This window comes from Excalfactoria chinensis, chromosome 1 (genome assembly GCF_039878825.1).
Source record: "Excalfactoria chinensis isolate bCotChi1 chromosome 1, bCotChi1.hap2, whole genome shotgun sequence".
NCBI lineage: Eukaryota > Metazoa > Chordata > Aves > Galliformes > Phasianidae > Excalfactoria > Excalfactoria chinensis.
Window position 1 is genome coordinate 58,257,333 of NC_092825.1, and position 24,305 is coordinate 58,281,637.

Consider the following 24,305-nt stretch of genomic DNA (forward strand, 5'->3'; position numbering starts at 1 on the left):
GGGACTGCACCCAGGTCCCTGGGAGCCTGCTTCTGTCTCATTGCTGCTGGGCTGTGCTGTGCTCATAACAGCTCTTCAGTTTTATGATGTACAGAAGAAAGGGAACACAAATTAATTAGTAGACTCTTCAAATTCTTCTTGATTCTGAGTGGGAGCAGCTCCCTGAAATGGCCTTGGAGTAGCTGCACTGTGTAAGTTGGGCAGTATTTTTCCTTCGGTCCTGAAATCATTAATTTAAGTGCAGAGGATCATAAAATCTCTCTCCTCTGCTCAACATTCTGTATCTTGTGTTCATTTCAGAGGCTTTTATATAATTCTGCTTTTTGTGAAGCTCTTCATTTTAACACAAGCATTGTAAAGAGTTTATTCAAACAGCCTGTAGCTGTATATGTATACGTGCATATATATATATGTATGTATGTATGTATGCATGTGCATGTAGTATTTTGGCATATTATTACCTCAGTGACATGGTTCAACAAAGCAAGAGTCAATCATCCCACAAGCATCTGTGACAGCGTGGTATGAGGCTCCTAAAACAACTCAGTGGAACCTGTTAGGTGCTGAAATACTGGCTGCTGTGCGCAGTGTTAAATAATGAAAAAGGTTTTTTTTCCCAAAATTTTCCCAAGTTTTTGCTCTCTTGGTCTTTTGGTGGTATAATATAGGTATTTCAATGAAATTTCATGGAGTGGAAAGGCTCTTCTGGCTGGGCAGAGCAGTACAGCAGAGCACTGCCACCACAGAGAGCACAGAGCCAGACACAGCAGCAGCGTTTGTCCCACAGATTCTTGAGGTCAAGGGCAATGTTTAGAGATAAATCACTGGACACGAGGTCAGCCTTAGGCCTTCCCCTTCAGTTGTTTAGCCAGTCAGGTTCAAGTTGTACCTGGAGCTGGTAAACAAGAGAGTGGGCTTCTCAAAATCCCTTTGACTGCCAAGAGAAGTTGTAGGGGAAGGCTGTTTGGGGAACCTACATTTCTCCATGAGCCAGTTTCTCTGCATTATAGAGCAGAATTGAGTGCAAACAGCAGCATCAAGGGCAGTACGAATGAGAGAGTGGGCTTGGAGCTACCGGTGGCCTTTTTTGAGGGAAAGAAGAACTTGCCCACTACTGTAGGAAATCCTTTGACTGGAACAGGGAATGAGACCCATTAAAGCAGTAGTCACGAGTGCTGTATGCTGCTTTATTCTTCTCTGAGTTCAGAAAAATAATTGGCATCCTGATCCATCTCTGTCTGGGACAGTGATGGGCAAATTCTATATTCTGGGCTTGTTCAGAAGCTTTACAACTGGATCAGATAAATACAGAACAATACTTTTTAAGGTGTTCTTTGTAGTAAACACTGGGGATTACTGCAGGTGTTGTGGTAGCATTATGGAAGAGATCAATATTTTAAAATGTAAGCATGTACCTGCTACTATCAGATGGAATTTCTCAGGCGTATAAAATAACATGCTAATATAAACATGGAAACGGATGAGTGTCACTTTTTTTTATTAATGAGTTGCTAGCGAGTTGCTATTAATTACCTGGGTCTGAATGGAGGAAGTTCAAATGGGCAACTGAGTCAAATGACGAAGTGATCTTATGTAAACTCACACATTTTATGTTTCTGTGTCACATGAAAGTGTCACGCATGCATTCATCAGCACCACAAGACAGAGGAGCGGGGCAACTGCAGTTTGGAACTGCAGACAAAGTATTGAGCTGCCTGCCTGATTGTCTTGCTGCACGTCCTACAGGATATGACCAAGACTACCTGGACTGTACTAATTTCTACTTGAGATTTTTATTTCTTGAATGAGAAATACTCTTAAAAACTGACTTTGTAGCTTAAACTCAAAAAGGGCCTAGTATCCCTTTGCTGTCATCTTGTTTTCACGTACTTATTTCCCACCCTGCTTGCCACACAACACTTCTGTAGTGATTAGCTAATGCTGCCTCTTCCCTCCTACTTAGATGGAGGTCCCAAGCACTTCTGCAATGCTACTATTCTTATTTCACTCTGGGGCTGAAAACCCAGGGATGGAAGACTGTGTGTTGTCTCCTGAAGGCTGCTTGCTTGTGCTGAATAGGACTGTACCATCACTAGAAGTGACTTTGTTTGGATGCACTTAAATTTCAGCCCTCATTTCGCAGGGACATGTACATTTGTGATGGAATGACTAAATGCCTCATGTGTTAGTCAGCCTGATCTGAAAATCAGAAACTGGTGACAAACCAATACCTTACCTATTCCTAGCTGTAGAAAAAAAGGAATCCCAAAAAAGGCATTGTATGAAACACGCATCAGTGAATTTCTCCCTGTCCTCCTCTGCAGCACTGCATCCAGCAACGCTTTCTCTCTGGAGGTAGGAAAGAACTGGATACAGTTTGTTCAGAGGGGGTGACAGCACTTGGCAGTGTTTCCTGCAGAGAGCTGGTGCTGGCACATGCCTGAGGACCCTCTGCCCTCCTCCTGTGCACATGGTTGTACAGTGTTCAGTCCCTACCAAGGCAAAGGCAGCAAATGCCTAACCAAAATTTGCTGCCATCGTCCTGTCAGATTCGCTGCAGCATATGTAAGTCTGAGCAGGGAAGCCCTCTGGCAAGTCATGGATGTTAGATGTACCCAAGTGATGAGATACTGAGCTGGAGGCTGTGTGGGTGGAATTTGACAGCAGAAACTGTCCTTGTCCAGTGTTTGTCACTCATGCTAACCATCGTCTTTCTTTTTCTCTTTTCTCTCCAGGAACGAGTGGAATATCTCTTTCTCATAATTTTTACAGTGGAAGCATTTTTAAAAGTAATAGCATATGGACTTCTCTTTCACCCCAACGCTTACCTCCGCAATGGCTGGAATTTACTAGATTTTATAATTGTGGTAGTAGGGTGAGTACCAGCATCATGTTTTTGAATACACTGCACATCTTGGGACGCTGGGAACCTTTGGGAGCATGAAGGTGTATGAGGGTTGGAACATCCCTTATAGGTGATGTAAGGGGTTGCTATCCATCTTTTTCTCTCTACCACATGTTCTACCGAGTGTTACTGCACAGTCTGAAAATACAGTTAATTCCTGATGGTCCTCTGTAGGTGTAATCATTCATGCTGATTTCAGTGCACAGCAATGACTTACCTTAAGGCAAATATATAAGGACTGACACCCAGTTGATGTACATTTTCTCTCTGGTATCCGTGGCTACTTAGACTTTCCCAAAGCTTTCAGTAGTTTGCAAGATAAGGAAATTAAACTGCTCTTTTTTGTAATGGATAAAAAAGGGAAAGCAGCGCAAGTAAAGTGCTTTAACACATTTATGGTTGAAGAAAATCCCTTTATTTGCAAGTCTGTGTGAATATTAAAGGAAAATACCTAGGTAGAATTCATAAATTAACAATGAGATTTAATAAGAAATAAGTTCTGTGATCTTGTGAACTTCTACTCTTTCATAAAGAAGGATGAAAATTTTAAATCTCAGGTTTTCATATTCAGAAACAACAACAACAAAAAGTTCATTAGTTCAATCACACTGTTTTGATGGTGATCTCAAGGCTTTTGATTTGGACGATTTTAATGCTTTAACCTTTTTAAAGACTAGGTTTACTACTCTGGATCACATTTCCACTTTATGCTACAGTCTCTGTGTTTTTCAAGCTTGGCTTTTAATTTCTTAGAATAAAAACAAAATAAAGAACCTTCCACTTTTTTTTTTTTTTTTTCTTGCTGAGTGAAAGAGATAAATAAGGTTTTTGATTTGTGATCATTGAATGGAAGGAATGAAGAATAAACTACCCCAAAGACAAAGAGAAAAGGTATTATTTCTCTTGAGTAATTGGTCCCACCCTCCCACAGCTCCATTATTAAAGAATGTCATCGCCCACAAAAACTTTCAGTCTTTCCACCTCTTTCCCAAGAAACTCTGCATCAGAATCACAGAATCATAGAGTGGTCTAGATTGGAAGGGGTCACCCAAGTTCCAGTCCCCTTCCATGGGCAGGGCTGCCATCCAGCAGCTCAGGCTGCTCAGGGCCCCATCCGACCTGGCCCTGAATGCCTCCAGGGATGGGGCACCCACTGCTTCTCCGGGCTTCACTCTGCCCTCTGAGTGAAAAATTTCCTCCTAACATCTAACTTAAATCTCCCTTCTTTTAGTTCTTTTAGTTTAAAACTAACTCCCCCTTCCCTTATCACTATCTACCTGTACAAAAAGTTGTTCTATCTTCTGTTACTAGGCTCCTTTCAGGTACAACTCCCAGGTGAAGCATTAAGAAGGGTGCTCTGAGTCATCAGTGTTCCTTATAATTTCTGCTCCTAATCAAAGTTCAACTTGACCATTTTTGGGGTGGTCCCAAATAGTTGTTTCAGCAAACTGCTCTGTGCTACTGGTTCCCTACTGCTTCCTGCAGTCAGGGCAAAATGTGATGAAGCTCTGGAACAGGTTGCCTAGAGAAGTTGTGGATGCCCCATTCCTGGAGGCATTCAAGGCCAGGCTGGATGTGGCTCTGGGCAGCCTGGTCTGGTGGTTGGTGACCCTGCCCATGGCGGGAGAGTTAAAACCAAATGATAACTGTGGTACTTTTCAACCCAGGCCATTCTATGATTCTATGAAAACTGGGTGGAAAAAGTTTCTTCTGAAGGGAGAGAGAACAAGTCAGCACCAATTGTTATTCCCAAGACATCGCCCACTCAAAGTGGGCATAGCTCCTCATAGCAGCAGTGCCCAGTTTCCTTTGCCCTTCATTCCTACCCACAGCCAGAAGATTGCATAGCAAATTAGTAATTGGAAATTGGCAACCCCCCAGCCCCTCCCCTGTCATTGTTGTACAATTCTGTATCTGGTTCTGCCTTTGAATGTCAGACATCTCACGTGCCTCAGAATCACTGCTCAGTGAAGAAATATTGGAGAACAGAACTCCTATGATTATGATTATTTCCTTTTCATATCTATGAGAAAGACTTTTTAAAGTGAGGTCATATGTTACCTCTTCTTCTTCCATTGGTATGCTAGAGAGCAAGACTTCAGAAATCACAGGGTGGCATTATATCTAGTTTAAGTACAGTCCTTTTCAATTTTCCTTCCAAGGCAGTTAATCAGCAAGATGATATACAGGCTAAAATTAATTCCCCTGCCAATAATGACAGAAGCTGCATCTCTCAGCTCTTGTACCCGCTCTTGCCTCCAGCAGCTCTCAGTCTCAAGATAGGGAACAAAAAATGTAACTGGGGAGGGATTACACAGCATAATAAACATGGCCAAGACCCCATGGTCTCTGTTAAATAGTAACAATCTCAAGTGACAGATTCCACTTCAAGGCCAGATGGGTCCCTTTGATGTTTATCTGTTTGAATTCTCTCCTACACTGCCACAGCCTAACCTGGTGTGCTGCTTTTTTCTCTCCGCAAGCCCTCTGCAAAATCTATGTGGCATTGCCATCTGTTCCTGTTCCACCCTGTCTTCTTCTCCTAGGGGCTGTCTGAAACACCTCAGTGACATCATGTTTAAATTTCAGTGCCATTTCAATAGTTTGTTAGAGTGGAAGCCCCATGGGAAATATATATATATATATATATATATATATATATACACACAAGAGTGGGAAAGTGAGGTGGAAGAAAAGTGCAGAAATCAAGGCTTTTATCAGCATTTCTTTGTGGCACCGTTTTTGGACCACTGATGAAAGTACTGGAAAAAGCTGAATGATTTGGGCATTGTTGTAGCACTGGGCAGAGGGGGTTATCTGGCCTGGGAGGTGAGGAACAGCATGACAGCAATAATAGAAGCATCAAAAAAATGACCGTGGTAACCGCTGTATGTGCTTGTTCTGCCTCAGGCCTCATTTTCATTTTCAGTGGCGATTGTTTTAGAGAGTCTAGCTGGGAAGTATTTCACATACTGATGAAAGCTAAGGGAACAAAAGAAAAGACAGGTTTTAGATAATTCATTCATCTCTCAATCTACTTATTATACACTGCTTACTACATACAATTGTCCCTCTGTATGGGGCACTGGTGAGACCAAGATGCAGTCTTGACAGTATTATGTTCAGTTTTGAGCCCCCTCACAGCAGGAAGGATATGGAGTTGCTGTAAAGAGACCAGAAAATGAGTAATGAGAAGCAGCTACATGAGCTGAGCTTGTTTAGTGTAGAGACAAGGAGGCTGAAGGAGACTTCATCAACCTCTACAACTACCTTAAAGCAGGTTACATCGAGAAGGTGACAGTTCCTTTTCTCAGGTGACAAGTGATAGAATATAAGGAAATGGCTTCAAGTTGTGCCAGGGAAAGTTTAGGTTGGAGACGGTGCTCAGGCATTGGAATAAACTGCCCAGGTGGAGTCCCCATGCCTTGAGGTATTTGTGCAGCATGGATGTGGTTCTTAGGGACACAGTTTCATCTCAGCTGTCATAAGTGGTAGTTGGACTTGATGATCTTATAGGTCTTTCCAACCTAAAAGATTCTATAATTATCACAGAATCATAGAATGGTTTGGGTTGGAAAAGGCCTTTAAGATCATCCAGTTCCAACCCCCCCTGCTATAGGCAGGGACACCTCCCTCTATACCACGTTGTTCAAAGCCCCATCCATTAGATCAATTAAGACCCATTAGATCAATTTAATTATAATTTGGTATATCTTGAGAAGATAAAGCAGCATAACTGCCTTCTTTACATTAAAACATACAAGTCAGTAGAATAAGAGAAACATGGTGATGTGTAGGACCAAGTGTTAATTCTAGGAAGTGAAGACAACTGCTGTGCTTTCAGGAGAAAGGATGCACTTTAGACCTGAGGGCTTATAACAGCTTATCGTTCTTGCAGTGCTGGAGATCTGTTTATTCATCAGTTAAGTCTTTTAAAGCTTGATTCTAGCTTGTCTTTAAATAGCCTATGACCTTGCTATAGCAATACCATTAAATACTACTTTGAAGAAAAATGTCTCTGTGGGTATCGGTCAGAGGCTCTGTGGATAAGAATGTTATTAGTTAAGAGTAGAGAACACACCCATAAGTACCTAATGAGGCACAACACACAAGCACTGACAATTAGTCAAATTGTTTCCTGTAATTTTACTGTTCGTCTTTTGGAAAACATAGAACTTTCAGATAAAACAGCCATGTCCTTTACCAGTAGGCTAGGAGGAAATTTCTCTTGAGAAAAGACTAGCTTGACAATGTTGTGTTAGAAGACTGCCTGCCTTTCCTGGCAATGCTGTGATTTGTCTACCAAGCACAGTCTTTCTCCAGGGACCCATAGCTTCTGCAGGTAAAAAGGTGTCATATTTTGAAAGGCAGGCTTACTTGGGAAGGTAATCAGCAAAGGTATTTGGTGTAAAGATCTGAAATTCAGAACAGATTGATAATGTGATTGCAGTATATCTTCCTGAAGGTCTCTGGGGAGTTTCTAAAGGGTGGGCCCAAACACTTCCGCACTGACAAATCACAGGTGAATTGCAAAGCACAAGGAAAATAAAAATCACTATAGTTTACTATTTACTTATACCTATGAGGATTCTTTCAGCTGTGATTTTCTGCTGATTTTGGCCTTACAAATACAAGGCTCTCTGTTTCCTTTTTATATTCTGGAGGCCCTTGACAGGTTCTTTTTTATGCTTTAAAAATGAGCATGCCTTCCTCACAGAGGAAATGAAGAGCTGCAGAGCAGGTTGCAGCCCTGTCATGCTGCTGTTGGAGTCATCTAGCAAAGAGAAAATGCTTTAGATGTTTCAGAAGTAGGAAAGGAAACAGAAGAATATGAGAAAGTGGAAACAGTGACGCCAGCTTCATATGTCATGAGTAGGTCTGAATCGAACAAACAGAAGCGTCTTGTGCCCAATACACACATTGTGTGTGATAGAAATATGTTTTCTGCTTTACAGTTCATGCCTATCAAATGAATTTAGTTCAGGTGTAGTCAAGTCACAGATGAAATTCAGAAATCAAGATGTTGTTAATTGCACTTCTGCAGTGGAAAGTGCAATATCCTAATGAAAAGGGGGCACGAGTTTAGCGTGGCAGAAAGTAGTTAGCTGGAAGGAAATAAGATCAATTTCTGAATTCTTTCAAAAAATAGAAAAGAAGAAAAAGTGAAGATTTTCAGTGGCCACAAGAGCTCAGCCTGCTTGCAGTTTTGTACTGTCCAAACTTTGATTTCTGTGTGTGCACAGAATCCTCTCACACCTTGCTTGCAGCCTGCATTTCAGCTCTTCTCCCACTGAGATCAGACAGAAAGAACAGGATTTTGCTCCACGGTACCTTTTCCTACAGATTTTCATTGCAGAGCAGGCTTTCCCCCACTACAAATAGAAAGTGGAAGGACTCTGACCTCATAGTTTATACCAGTAGCTTAACATCCATCTGTCTGTTTTAGGACTGGAAAGCAATTAGCTTACAAACTAGGAAGACTAAATAGAGAATGTAGAAACTACAAACTGTGTATGGGTTGTGGGTTTTCCTCCTAAAAGAGGATGATGGAAGAGGTAGTCAGAAGACTTTCCTTTCTTCTGTCTCTAAACGGGTCTTATTTTTTACTCTGGGTCACAACAAAGTTACAGCCAGAAAAGCATATGGTGGATGTAATCTCTGAGCCATAGATCTGCCCCTACCCTAACTCAGGAGGAGCAAGGAAGGACAGTAGGAAAGGGTGGCATCTAAATTTGGAGAGAGGAATAGAGATTCAGTAGGCCAGACTGGACACAGGGTAGAGCCCAGTACAAGGAGGGAAGAGTGAAATAAATGATATATTGGTATTAATGAGTTATTAAGCATGGGGCAAATGTGTTAAAGTAAGACTAGCAGGAGTAAAGCAATTTGAGATTAAATGTGGGTTTCTACAAGCAGCAATAGCTGCAAGCTATTCCTGACAGAGTAGGCAGTTCCATGTGGGTATATCAAGATAGCATGTTTAGCATGTCAGTACTGGAGCACATAACAGGGTTACGAGGTCTGCAGCAGAGCTGCACTGATATGAAAAAGCAGGTTCTAGCTCCAGAGAAATGAGTTGTTTTGCCTTGTTGTATCTTTTGTATCTTTAATTTAGAACATGTGTAGCTTTTCTTAGGATTCAGAATTCTAGAGCAGCCCATGGTTTACTCACTGCATGAGTGGCAGGAGAAATGCCCTTGATGCCTGCTGCCGTGAGCTGCTGTTTGGTAGAAAGTAGGTCCAACAATACTGGGGAGCAAGGAGACTGGACCCTCAGTCATGCGTAATTACTGACCCAGAGTTCTGTGACATTCTTTTCTCAACCTTGCAAGACAGCTAAAAAGCAGCATAAGAAATCTTTCTCAGTGAATTCTTTTTCCTCCAGAGGATCCCAAGAGATTGGGACTGTTGTATGGGAATGTCAGTCATCATCTAGTACGGGAATTGTGTTGACTAGGAAGATAGAAATGTTTAAATAAGAAGTAGAGCACATTTCTAGAGCTTAATCACTAGCTTTCTGGAAATATATTAAACCAAATTTTGACCTATGGTGTTTCTATTGTGAAGACCAGCAGAAAATTGTGACTCTGCACAGTCTGTATACACAGTTCAAGGAATGCATACGTTCCAATAATTCATGTTCTGTACATCAGCCCTTGTTTATCGCTCTCTGTGGTGTCTGTAGTCAACTCAGTATTTCTGATAGGCTCTGTTTTTGTCTTCTCTGCATCCTGCCTCACAGTCTGCAACACCTACAGCCTCAGCATCCAACCTCCCCCTACGTGGTTTTTCCCACACTCGTTACCTAGTTGTTAAATCTCTCTGCAGTGCCTGAAGTTGAGGCTTTGAATAGATCCAGTACGGAGTTCCTCAGTCACAGATGACAAGTTTTATAAGACTCTCTATATAAAATTAAAAAAAACCAAAACAACAAAAAACAAAAGCAAGCTGCTTAAGAAACTAATTTCACATTTGCACCTCACTAATCCATCTCTTTCTGTGGTTTTAGTGCTTGGAAAAAGTGTTGGCTTAGAGACTTCAGTAAATGAATCCTTTTTCTATTCAGGGCAAGCTCCCTATATTTGCAGCCCTATCAGTAGGCTGTAAGCAGACTGCAGGGATCAGAGCTCCCTGCAAAGCAATCAGGCAGCTCAGTCTCTGCTTTACATGCAGTTTGGGGGCTCTCTGTGGAGTCTGCCAGTTAAGAATGTAGATAATGAGATCCTGACAGAGGCACTGCAGACTGCGGTGTCTGGGAGACAAATCAGCCAGCACTCAATCCAGGGCACTTCATCCAGGCTGCTGCCTGCATCACAGGCAGCTTCTTAAAGTTACATCTGGTGCTTCCATGGCATGCTGTGGGCCATGGGGTCTCTGCCACTTGCAGGCAAGGTTTTCTGCAGAGTGCCAAACATCCATTTAGACTGGAACAGCTTTTACCTTCACTGAATTTGGCTGGGTTCAAGCCTATGACTTTGAGGCTGAAAGCAACGTTATTAACAAAGTCGTGAGGAATCCATACTCCCCCAAAGGTTCCAGTGTTTCCCCAGAAACATGGAAGCTGCTTCCTGACAGCTAATTTATTAAATCAAACACTTATTAATACATAGGGTGTGCCTCATCCTTTTCATAGAAGAAAATTGTCCTTTCCTGCCATACTCTACCTTTTCAAATGTGTTTTGATGGAGACATCTTCTACTTAAAACAGCTACTCCTACTAGCCAAGATAAAACACTTCGACAGGTATAATAAAATATTCTAATCATAAGACTCCTACAGTTTTGCACTTTCCATAGCCACTGCATCAAGGGATTTACAAATGGGTACATAAACACATAATCTGAGCACACTCTCTGATCTAAAAATGTGCACCTTGAAGGAGCCCTAATTTTTAAACCCAGTTCTACCTGCAGCAACCTCGGTGAATCTTAATTCCTTGTAAAATGAGTGACAGATAATTAATTATTTAGTTAATGATGAATGATGACTCCTTCCCCAGGGTGCACGAGTGGTTAATAAAGATAGCAAAATATTAGCAGCAGAAGGGGTAACAGACAATTTGTGGTTTCTTGCCTTTCCACTCAACTTCCCTTGAGTATGTCCTCACTGTAGGCTGCCCTCCAAACCTGACCACATGTACATTCATCATGAGACATTGCCAAGATGGTCACATCTTCACATACCAACAGGCAGACAAGTACAGCTGGCCAAAAGGAACCTTTGGGCTGAAGGAGGAACACGTCATGTTTATGTCTGTTCCAGAAGTCAATGTTTTGCAAATGGCATAGGCATCACCGTTAGGTGATTGCATATGGGAAGAGTCTGTCTCTCCTCCACCATATGTGAATGTTGAGTGAGATGCGTGGCACTCTTCACAGGTCTGTGAGATAGCTCATGTGATATGATGATGATCTCTGTTCTTGTTTAGCCCAAGATTTGCTGTCTGCCTACAGCTTGTTTCTTTTCTTTTTACAGGCTTTTTAGTGCAATTTTAGAACAAGCAACCAAAGCAGATGGGGGGAATTCAATAGGAGGAAAAGGTGCCGGATTTGATGTTAAAGCACTGCGGGCTTTCCGAGTATTACGTCCCTTACGACTGGTGTCTGGAGTTCCTAGTGAGTAACATCAATGTTTTTGTTATATTTATGTCTATGGAATGAGGATGGGGTAATTTGTAAAGCAATGTTGAAGGTGGCATATGATGTAGATTGTTTTTGGTATGGTGGGGAATTCTTTTTTCAAACGAATGTAACTTTGTGGTAAACATGATATTAATCAAAAAGGATGAACAGACCAGAGAAGAGGGCAATGGAAATTTCATGGCGTGTCAGGTGTGATTGTGGAACCTTCATAAATAAAGGAAGTGAGAGATCAAAGAGCTTCAAACTTTTGAGCGAAAGATCCTTTAAGCAGTTGTGAAGTCATGGTGTACTACTGTTGGCATTATATATTCCTGACCGTGGTGGAAATGCTGTATGATCATTTGTGTTGGTTCTGGGGAGAGGAGCTACTTCATTAGAATTGCATCTTCTTTTTATGTGGTGTAGATGGCTAGGAACAATTTAGAATCAACAGGACACAGGGCAACTATATAGTCACGTTCCATGTCTTATTTGCTTAAATTATTTCTAATGCATCTGAGGAGGTCCTCAAGCAACTTTAAAAAGTTTACTATTCATTTTCGTATTTACAGTAAAGGTATGGGTAACTACAAATCTGGTAATTCTATTGTGGAAGTGGAACATGTACATCACAGCACGGGAAGATTATATTGATTATCTTGAGAGTTTTAGATGGGATGTATAGTACTTTTGGAAAGATGATTAGTTGAAAGCTGTCATTGTCTTCCTTATTCACAGCAATGAGTGATGCAGAAAGAGGAAGGGAGTTAATCTTCAGAAGAGCTGTGGAGAGAGCTTTGTTTATTTTTATTTGGGGAGCCTGCTAGTTTGATATGTTAAAGTACTTCGAACCTCAGTCATAAAAAAACCTAGAATGAGGTTACCATAAATGCTGTGTCGTTAGCTTAAAAATGATTCATTTGATTTAAAAGAAGTGTGAGGTTCTTTGGTGTGTTTTCTGATCCAGTAGGTCATATCACAGTCACGTCTTCAGGCTTTTTCTCCACAACCATATAGGGTAGAAACTGTTTAAATGAAAGGTGAGAATCTCTGTGGGAGGAGCCGAATCATTAATAAAAGAAATTAATGGCACTATTATTTGGTCTTAATGTAGTCATTTGTTTCATACATTTGCGTACACTGCAATACCTTCAGTTAGTGCAGAATGCAAAATCTTTTTTGGCAGGATTTGTCTCATAAAGTTTAGTCTACTCCAGCACCCACTTAATTCCTGACTGTAAACAAAGGTTTTGTTGTTCTTTCCATCCCCTTCTCTCAGTTTTTTGGCACTTACTAGTTGTGTGTCTGCTCAGTGGCAAGGGGAAGATGCTCAGATTTAAACATCTGTGAACTGGAGCACTCTTGATGAGATGCTGCTGTCTGTGGGATGTGCTGTGAGAGTGGTTCTGGTGTGGGCTGAGCTTAACTACCCTTATACTTCTTGTTCTTTCAGAGAACATTCTATCTTCTTCAAGGAAAAGGGGTTTTGTCCGCTCAAAAGTGTCCCAAGACTTCAAGAGTAGTAACAAGTTATGTCCCTTGGGCATGTAAGCAAGAATACTCTACAGAAGAAAACTGTCCCTTTACTCTAGATCTTACTTGAAATTCATCCATCTGATACATATCATCTGTGAGGGCAGTAGTCTTTGCTGAATCCTTTTAGAGGACTAGGGGAAGCTGAGAGAGCCACATCTCACGTAATTCATATCCATATTGTTTATATGATCTCAGTACCAGCATAACCTGTCTAATGGCCCATTTGTGGATTTTCTTATTAAGCATTTAATTTGCAGCAGAACAGAAGCAGGGAGCCTGGTGCACGCTAGCAAATATCTAGTCTAGACAGTGAGATACCAGTCCAGTATGAGACGGAGAAACCATCAACGGTTTTGTCAGATGTGACTCCACCACCTCCCTGGGCAGCCATTCCAGTGCCTGACCACTCTGAGAGAAAAAGCTTTCCCTTATGTCTAATCTAAATCTCTTCTGGTACAACTTGTGGCCATTTCCTCGGGTCCTGTTCGTTTCCTGGGAGAAGAGGCCAAAGTCCTCCTCGTCACAATTTCCCTTGTTGTAGAGTGTGATGAGGTCTCCCCTGAGCTTCCTCTTCTCCATACTAAACAATCCCAGCTCCCTTAGCCACTCCTTGTAAGACCTGAGCTCCAGACCCCTCACCAGTTTCACTGCCCTTCTCTGGACAGTTCCGGGGCCTCAATGTCTTTCTTGTATTGAGGAGCCCAAAACTGAAAACAGTACTCGAGATGCAGCCTTACCAGAGCTGACAACAGGGAAGTTATTACCTCTCTGCACCTGCTGGCCACACTACTTCTAATACAGGCCAGGATGCTGTTGGCCCTCTTGACCACCTGGGCACACTGTCAGCTCATGTTCAGCCAAGCATCAAACAACACCCCCAGGTCTCTTTCCTCTTCGCAGTCCTCCAGCCACTCATCCCCAAGCCTATAGTGCTGCATGGCGTTATTGTGGCCAAAGTGCAGGACCCAGCACTTGGCCTTGTTGAACCTCATCCCATTCACCTCAGCCCTGCGATCGAGCTGAAGAGGCTGACTACCTGCACAGACTTGATCTGAGATTACAGGAGCATTACACGCACTGCAGTTTCTTCTTAACAGATTCTGTACATGTGTGGCAGCACTGTGATTACTAAGAGAGGATCCTCTGGGTCACTGACAGCCTTCTTCAACATGGAAAGTCCAACACCTTCTGTTTGGATTGAGATCCAGACCTAATTACCACTATTGTGGAAGGAAAAAGAAAAAAAATAGGAAGCACATGGTGAATTTTTGCATGCAAATCTTAAACTCATCTAAATTGGGGTTGGGAAATGGGTTGTGTGAGGTGGAGAGATTGGCAGGTGGTGTGGGAGCAGGGAGAATGGAGTCACTTTTTTCTGAGTCAAGAAGAGTTTGTGTGAATTTTGTATTTCTGGCTCAATTCATAAGAAATAATCCAATTTAAGAGGAGCATCTTTTGTACTCAGATTCAAGAATAAATGACCGGTTCCAGAATACTGAGAGTTTCCACATGAATGTTGTCAGAAGTGGAGGAATCAACATGTGAATTGGCCTCCAGAGTAAATTACTGATGTCTGTATTTTGCAGGTGGAGAAAAAGAAGCAAAAGTTCAAGGTTTAACACTTTCAGAATTGGCTTCTAATTCTCTGTGTCCCATGCTGACTACCAGTGTGAGGTACCTGGGCTGGCAAGAATATCTGAGAGCTTCAGATGGATAGGTGGAGGGCATTAGGATCAGAACTAAGAATTCCTTTTCTCTAAGTCCCAACTATACTGTGTAGAAGAAAAAAAAATCAGGACTGTTAAGCTCAGAAAGTGGTTCATCTGCAAGCAGAAAAGTTAATTCACCCACATACAGACAGATAGGTAGTGGTACTGTTGGTATTCTTTGTTAGGATCAAGCTGTCTCAGATGCCAGATTAATTTAGTGCCTTCCAAAATCAAATAGGTTTGAGGTCATGAATTCAACAAAGCCTGAAGACTACATCAGGATGACTGTTGTAGGGCATAAATACTCCATAGTCTTCAAGAGAACAAATGACAGTTTTATTCCTCGTGGGTATATGAATATTTGCAAGACCACTTGTCACAAGGAAGGCAATGGACTGTTTATTTAAAACACAAGAGAGATGTTTTGTACCCAGGTCTGAAAAGCATCAAGGGAGAAGCTTTCATCAGAAGTACTGAATATAATGTCTTTGGGTTCTTGTTGCTTTTAAGCATCCATAAATTTCTAAGCAGTGCAGGAGGGACGGATTGTTTGTTTTTTTGTTGTTGTTTTTAATTAGGATTTTTAGTTCCTTCCCTGAAAATATTATTTGGGGTGAGAAGTACAGTTTTTATCGTGATTATGTGAGGTTTATTGCAGAGCAGGAGGTTAGGTACTTCCCACAGGTCTTGTCCTAGTGCTAACAGATAGTAAACAAAATAGAAGTAAAAAGGGATAACTGAGCAACCTCTTTTATTATTATTATTATCATTAACTGTTTTCAAAATCAACAAGCTTCTAAAAATGCAGTCCACTCCCTGGAATTAACAGTTAAATTAACGGTGAATATTTCCAACAGCTTATGGATGATATAAGTTCTAAAGTGCTAAGTCAAGCTCAAGAATTAGACATAGAACTTTAGATCTTTGATGTGCAGGGCAGACTGCTCTGTTCAGCTATTTTGTTACAGTAATATTAACATCATTTTTGCAGCATGTACTTTATTTCAGCATACTTTCTGTTGTACCAAAGCAGCTTTCTAGTTAAAAAACAAAAATAAAAACCCTCACATGTGCAACTGAGCATCCATCTTAATATGGCATTATATACTGGTTTGAAAAAGGAGAGAGAGGGGAAACAGTTCCCAGGATGGACATAAGTAGACAAGTGCAAAATCAGCATGTATACCAAACCTTAATTGCTTTAGTGTCTTGGAAACTGTTACCCAGCATCTCCTTTGGCAGGGGTAAAGTATTACTAGGCTTTCTAGGGACAGAGTCAAATCAGTGGCAGGAGCTTTCTCTTGATTACTCTTGTATCTCCATTTTGCATTATTAAATATTTCAAAACTTATTTTAAACATTTTGTTCTAGAGAAGGGCAAAAAAAATGGCATCCAATTTGGCAGTGAAGAAGCATGATCCAATTAAAAAAGAAAATCACTCCTGACTATTGGAAAGGGCAATCAGTTACTCCTACACATGCTAACTCATGCCCATTTAACTTATTAAATTCCTTTTCTATCCCCTTTATTCACACTGCTCAATTATGTCACCTCATTCACTCTGTTCATCCTCTGTATCTTGTAATTTGTCTTCATGTAACTGCATTGTTGCCACTAGTTATTGCCTATCTGACGTGTGCCAAACTTAATTTATGAGCTCTTCTACATAACTTGAAAGCCACATAATCTGATCAGTATGTGTTGTGCTTCGTAGTTGCATTTTCAATGAGATCTTCTGCTGACTGCCGACTTATGTTGGCAGAAGAACATGATATCGTTACCAAAGCTAGAGAGGAAACTTGTCTGTTGCACTAGAAGAAACACATGCCACTTTTTCTTCATGAGGGCTTAGAGATGGCTACTACTTACATGTATTTAAATAACTAAGTAGAACTACTGATTTTTCAGAATGGTTCTGTTGTAAAAACCCATGATTACTTTGAGTTCCTGTGAAAAGTAGGCATCTTCAGACAAAGTGAATGGAAAACTTAAACATTTTTATATTTGATCATTATGATTGCTCCTCATTTGTTGTGAAATGCTCTTCTCTATTAAACTCACACTGCTATCACAGTCCTGGCAATGTTTTCTGCCCCATATTAATTGTTGTGTTTTCTCATTACCAGTCTTCTTCCATCCCCATCCCAAACTCCCTGACATTATTCAGATTATTTCTTTGAACACTGTGATATGTAGCAAAGTATCCTGTCTTTACTGGTGATGTCCTGTTAAATCTGAGTCATTCCAGTATGCAGGTCATCCCATGCAACAACAGAAAAACAGAGATCAAAAATAAAGAAGAAGAAAATAGCTGCTAAGCATTCTAGGAAAATAATAATGGATGAGGAAGGTTTGGCCAATTGAGAGAGGCTGTATTGGCAAAGTCATCTAGCTGCATTTATTTGCCGTCTTGTAGGCAGGTAAAGCAAGGAAACCCGAGGAGTAACAATTCAACCTAGGTTTTGTATGTACGGGACACTGCACTAGGTACGTTCTGCATACTTAATTGCAGTCAGTTTGAGGGGAAAAGGAAAAAGGTTTACCAATGCTTAAAATTGTTTGGGCTATAGTCCACGTATTCCGGTGAAGATTGTTGTGAACTCTAAAATTGGCAGCATTTCCTTTTTCTTCTTTTTTAAGAAGTATTATCAAATCTAATAATTTCAAATCGTAGGTAGATTCTGTCTGCATGGTCTCATAATTCCCAAAGCACCACAACAATAGAAAAATATGAGGGGACTTGTAGTAAAGTGTAGAGTAACTACAGGATTTAAGACAATAAAGTCAGGTCAAACTCACCATCGCAGTTCTCTTAATGTAAGGCTTAGCAAAGCCTCTGTCTCATGCTTGATTTTCATCCAGGAAGCTGAATTTGCTCTTGAAATTTATTTTTTTTATAAAAAGAGTTTTGTTACTTGTATATCTGAAGACCACTTAGTGCTGAAGGCAAAAGTCTTCAGCTACACTTGATTTAATGGCAGTGTACCCAGCCAGTGGGAGAACAGACGTAATGATTTCTCTTGGGTACAATCCTTGTCAAGATGAATCTGTTTACAGGACAAATTGAACTCAAGTTTAATTGAAGCAGTCTCAAAGCCATGCTAGCCAAAGACTGGGGAAGGCAAAACCACTAAATAAGGATCAAGCGTCATGCAGAATGCCTAGTTCCTGCTGCAGACCCACCCTCCACATTCTGTCTGTCCTGTACAAAATGGGGAGAATGAAATGATCGTTTTTTAATAACCTTTGAATTCCACTTCTCCTGGGGGGATTCATTCTTCCCATTTGTAGTGCTGTGTCAACTTGGATGTGCCAGCCTACTTTGCTGGTGGATGAGGATGGGGCATACAGAAATTCTGTGTGTTCACAGCTCTTTCTGTATCTCGGTGTGTAACTTGTGACATTTATCTTATTCCATGCCCTGCACCTGCCTGTCTTGCCTGTGGCTGCTCTTCTGCGTGGTCCCTCAATTCCTGATCCAGACTCTGAGACAGCATAACTGCATCTATTGCAGAGACTATTTTATAGTCATTGAAAGAAACATACCCCAGTGCGGTTATTTGGCTTGCACTGAGTTTTGGGGCAGGGGGGTTTAGTTGAATGCAGAATCAAAATTTTCTGCTGTATTTGCTGTTTTCCAGACAACCCAAGAAAATTGACACCACTCTGATTAACTGGAGAAATAATGTAATTGAGGTAATAAATACAGAATTCAAGAAATCCAAAATTACATGTCTTTCAAGTACCAGGCATTTTTTCTTTAATATGGCAAAGAAATGTAAACCGTTGCCTATTTCTATTAATTGAATTGCATATGCAAAGTCTTAAGTTTTAAGAAAGATACTAACTAGCAGTCAGGAAGATGATTTCTTGTCAAAAATGTATGATTTTGGCAGTGAAGTTGACAGTCATCTGTTTTGCATTTGTACAGTGTCACTAGTGGAGATAGGGGCCTAAGTTCATCCTCTTGATGCATATGTGGTTATAGTATAAATACCATATGAACAGAGAAATCTGTGTTATCTTCCATGGATGGGATACAAAATATGAGGAGCTTGATCAAAGTTTTCAAAATGTGAAAGGTTTGTGCATGGATACCTGAGAACAGAGTAATCTGGGGAAACCATAACCTTGGCATGTGACAAACGTCATGTGACAAAAGTCACTGACAACAGAGAGAATTGGTATAAGTACCTTCAGGCAAAATTTGCCTTAAACTTTGCTGTTATTGCATTTAATCACATCAGTGACTGCAAAGTCCAGTTCTTCCCATTCCTCTTGGGCTCTAAAAGCTTAAAAAATCATGCTTTTCTTTTGACTTCTTTTAAGCTTCTCCACTCTTGAACAAAATTTCTCAACCATCTGTACCATCTCTCCAGCACATACGACACTGTGTGAGGACAAGTTGCACCACCTTCCCTATGTTATTGCCTAGCTGTTTTTAATCTCGAGTGGCCAATTTGTTGTGCTTTCATTGCAAATGGGAAGGGAGTGGGGAAAAAAAAAAAAAAAAAAGAGAGAGAGAACAGTCTGAACCAAACATCCTCATTAAACTTATTTCTTCACATTTTACTTAAAACTCTAGGCAGACTTGCAAGTCTTTTGTTTACCTAGGTCACCATTACTCAATGGTGCATCTCCCTTAGGTAAAGATCATTCCCGGGAGCGGGATTTACACAGTAAGGACCTAATGCATGTTTCTTTGAGTGTACAACCTGCAGAATGATGGCACTTCATAATTTTTGGCAGAAAAAGGTTAATTCTGTGTAGCAAAAAGATGACCTTGTCGTTGCAAAGAATATCACTCACAGCTACAATCTTCTTGTAATGCAGATTTCTCTCATATTTAGGGAATGCCACTGAAGACAGGAATATTTATTATTTGATCTCTGCTATGCAGCTCTTTTAAATATAGCACTAACTACAAAGGTACCCAATAACTGTGTCAGCCTTATCCTACCAATGTCTGCTCATGCTGGCATGATCAATCAGCATGCCTGCAAAACAGAGCCATAGGACCACATCAGGGTTTAGGTGGTCCCTTCCAACTGAGGAAAATAAGCCCCACACTGATACCAAAGACATGAAGGTAGTCGAAGAATCCTAGCTTGGCTAAGTAGGATGTTTTTCAGAACTGCTGTGGATGGATTAGACTCTTCCTAGACCCATTTTTTTCATTCTTCAAGTAGTGCCCAGGGGTCTCATTCAAAATAATGGGCATGAGGTATATCTATGTGAGAGAGTCCCTGCCACCAATATGCTTTTCCTACCGCATCTGAAAATGTAATTATGCCATCCATCCATCCTTCCAAGAACAGTTTACATTGTTGTTTGCATATACTTTTGTCTGGATTGTTAAGAAGCAGTATACATGTGGATTGCAGCTAACTGGTATCAGCAGGAGTGAGCTAGGCTTCCAATTGTTCCCTTGTACACACTGACTGTTGCTGTATCCCTTCTGGGTGAGACAAGATATTGCTTTTTCAGATCAAAAGAGTAAGGATATCATCTGATCTGTTTTCTTCTTACATTCTCTCCCTGATGACACCTCTACTGCATCTGATGTCCCAAGCTTACAGCAAGTGATGCTTCATATTTTTATTCCAGTTGGCTAAATTTTGCACTGCTTATTCATTTAAGATCTCATAAGGAATGATCTGAAGACTTTTGTCCATTTTCTTTGAAGCGGATGTGCATCTACTAACTCTCTTAACTGAACTTGTGGGAATTTTAACATACCCAAAGCTTTCTCATCATCTCTGGAAGAAGTGACTAACACGCATCAAGTAGCATTTGTCATGGAAGTGAGACATAAAGAGTTTGTAGAAGGGTTGATTGCTCAGAATACAGGGAGGCTTGTGGATGTTCTGGTGACTTCAGCATCATTTGAATTCATTTTGTTTGTCCCAGCACTGTTAGATGCCTGTGGTCGTTGTGGTGGTTTTTACAAAGCATTATCAAAATATCAGCAAAGCACAGAGAAGCAGACAAGTCAAATAAGCCTCTCAACTAGTGAATGCATTTTATGTCTCTGTTTAGACTCTGGGTAGGTGATCTTGACTTGTATCCATATTACTTCCTGTATTAGTGCTGGTGGAGGAAAAACGCCAAAGTACAAAGAACTGAGAGGAGGCAAATACAAGGAATTATATTTAAGCATTCAAATGGCTACTGGAGCTCTTCCCTCTTCTCCAAAATTGGCTTCTGCTTTCTGAGAGAGGCTTGATATTACTGAGCTTGTTGAGCACATAGGAATATTGTCTGGGATGAATAACTGATGGACTATTCTGCACTTAAGATGTTAATTGATGAAACTGGTAATGTGCCATTCTGATCATGGTGAGGTATTGACCAAAGGCAAACAGCAGCCCACCTACCCTGCTTTGTCTCTTAACATTTTATCAAAGCTTTCTTTATACCAAGGAGAAGAAAAGGAGATCAGATGACTGACTTAATCTCCCCTTTTTTCCCAGAAGCAAATCCAACTCCTGTTTAACACATGTAACAATAACTTATCCCATATGTGTTTTACCCTTTGTCGCAATTGTTTTTCTGAGTTGTCTGAGTAGCTGCGCTTCTTCTTTTTTCAGTTTTAGATCATGTCCTACTGGTTTGTCCTGCCACATCAATCACAACTCAGTAAACATCTGCTAGCCCTCTGTGAAGAATCTCTCTTTTTTTTCAACTTTATTAATGCTAAAGCTGTTCAACATTTTTCCATCAGAAGCGTTTTTGACAGAAATCAGCTCAAGGAATTAAAAAAAAAATAATAAAAAAATAAAAAAAAAATTATCAGAATTTTATTTTTGGCACGTAGGAATGGAACAACCAATAGCAATTCAGGTTAATATTCAAATATACAAAACCACTCTAAATTTTTTCTTTAGGCTTCTTATCTCTCAATCAGGTATTTGCAGAGGGTTCCTCTTTTTGAATGCAGTAGTACACACCTGGTGTTAGGACTGGGACATAGCAAGTCGAACCATGAAATGATCATCTGTTAAGTTTTCTCTTTCATTACAGCTAACAAATTCAGCTAACAAGTGTGGCTGACGTTTGTTTTGTTTTGCACTGGCTGCCAGGTTTAGTGACTTTTCTGCAGCAAATGCTGTTTCTTCTTGCAATCAATGTTTTCTCATAGGTTGTTACTGTATCTTGGTCTTTAATATGCATTGGAAGTTACCGCAAGGTAAAATTGCTTTTAATCAAGTTAGATATCTTGGTTGGAAATCAAACCGCTCCATACAAATGAGATTTACAAGGGCCTGTTTTGTATATAACGGTTTAGAAGCTTAGTATAAACAGTGCCCAGAGAAATAATTTAGGGTTGAGTCTCACTGTTATCCTCACAATGTAGGTGAAAATAAATTCAAGCTTTAGCCCACCTTTTGCTTTAACATTCCAGTGCTGAGATCTTAATTGCGCTCAAAATCCTCATTTTAAAGGAGACCAAATGCTGCTCAGATTTACATTTGTAGATGTCTGTGTCTATAAAGAATTTTATTTAGCTTTTTAGTTTACTGCTCTTGCAGCAGGAAAGCCTTATGATTCCCTCTTGACAGCTTACTAAATGTAAAAGGAAATTCAAAATAAATAAAGGTTTAGTACTGATGCATTCCAACAATACATCCAGAGATTGCACAAAAAAATCTGGATTGTTCAAGTCATAAAGAAAGCTACAAAGGAAGTAAATATCAATAAAGAACCATTATTTCTCCTGACAAACATGTCTTTACAAAAACTGCAGCTATTAATTTTTCTATCGGAACATATTAGAGCTACCTACAGAGCTAAAGGAGGTTTTGCTTATTCTATCAGAGGGCACTTTTTCCTCTAAGGGAGTTTTTATTATCTGATGTCTCCAAGCAGAATTTGAAGTCTATTCAGATTATATAAATCAAAAGCAACAGTTTTTCTAGCATGGAAAAGGAAAAAACTAGAGTTTTAGGTAGACTGAGATGAGGCTAATTAACCACTGGGTAGATAAGTCCCTGAATCCAAACTCTCTTCTGAAAATTAAGTGGCAAATCTGTTTAGATTTGTCTGGCCATATATTTTCAAGAATTTGGCTTTGCATCGTACATTTTCATTGACAGCATTTTCAGCAGTTTAAAAAAGAAGAAAAAAAAGAAGTAGTAAGTGCTGTTTGTGTGCATGACAACAGTAACAATGCAGGAATCGCACTTCATGTGGTTTGCATAGTTTTTCCGTTACCTGATCAAGCAACTTTCTATTTTATATGCTCTCAAAATACTCCCAAATGCCCTGTATCACAGTGATTTGAAAATGACATGCTATACCTACTGAGAGCTCAGTCCCAACAATGCTTATTAAGCACTATCCAAAGTTAAATGTGGAGTGAGTTTTCTTCTTCTGGGTCATATACCCTGTTTGGGTCATAGATGATGCTGTGCTTCTACACAGACAGTCAACTAAAGAGAAAATTTAAGGGTTTACCCAATATCTTGTTGCTCTTTTTCTTTCACGAGAAGGTAGAACACTGCAGCAGGTATTCCAACTTGGAGCTCTTTGCTTTCATATCCCAGGAAGATCTATTCTTGGCACCAGTGTATTTTTTTCCAAGAGGAGTCTGTAATGTTACCAGCTCTGGATACACTTCTACATTTGTAGAATCACTGTTAGCTTTTGTTGCCTTGCTAGTTTTCACCCTTTATTAATCTGATCATCTGATTGCAAGTGATAAGTTGTCTTAACTGGTGAGCTGCATGAACAGGCAGGTAAAAGCAACACTGTTCATGACCATGAGATTTTGGCAGCTTTGGAGAGTTATTTGTCATCTGGAATCATTAGTTCTCCACTTAAATGTTGCTGCATGTATAGTTCAGACCAAATGCTCTGACTCCATTTTTGTTACCGTGATGCTTTAACAGTTACAGTTGTCCATATTTTCCTGTTTCAAAAAACACAGGGATGTGTGTAATGTCAATAATGTCTTTGTCCAGAGTTGAGCACAAGCAACATTTGGTACTCTGAAGCAGATTTTTTCCAGAATTATTTCAGATCAGAGGTTTCTTAGCTATTCTTTGCTATTTTGTGTGTACAGTAGACAAGACTTGCACAGCTTTTCAACACATTCTTACAAGTTTTCCCACTGACTCCTTTGGTACAGGATGGGACCAGAATTTACTCCTCTACTGGCATTTGAAAGACTATTCTTCATCACAGCTATGCTTGAGAAGAAGGAATTTTAGAAGTGGAGATGTGGTGGATCATCTCACTCAGAATTAGTGCAGTCTTTGTTCTAGACTGTCTTTGATTTTGCAAGGCTATGCAGAGAAAGGGGTGAATAAAATATTTCCTCATTTGTTTTGTCTTCCTGGGATTAAGTAAAAGCCAAATCTTTAAAATGAGCACAGGAACACTGTTCTCAGAGAGTCCGCAGTCATCCAGTCAGTAGAATGTCAGTGATAATTCCTGATGAAGGGTTACAGCTGATCTTTGTTGGCCTGGGAAGTGACCTGGAAGTCTTCAAGGCCAGGCTGGATGGGCCCCTGGGCAGCCTGATCTATTGC

At 40.3% G+C, this 24,305-nt stretch overlaps 1 protein-coding gene across 15 annotated transcripts in view; it reads left to right on the forward strand.

Moving 5' to 3' along the window:
• The window catches only part of CACNA1C (calcium voltage-gated channel subunit alpha1 C), a 424,545-nt gene that overhangs the window by 226,819 nt on the left and 173,421 nt on the right, over nucleotides 1-24,305 (forward strand). For all 15 annotated transcript variants that reach the window (XM_072360924.1, XM_072360945.1, XM_072360915.1 and 12 more), the window contains exons 4-5: nucleotides 2,736-2,875; nucleotides 11,381-11,520. In XM_072360924.1, coding sequence (XP_072217025.1) covers nucleotides 2,736-2,875; nucleotides 11,381-11,520 — 280 coding nt within the window. The remainder of the gene's footprint in view (nucleotides 1-2,735; nucleotides 2,876-11,380; nucleotides 11,521-24,305) is intronic.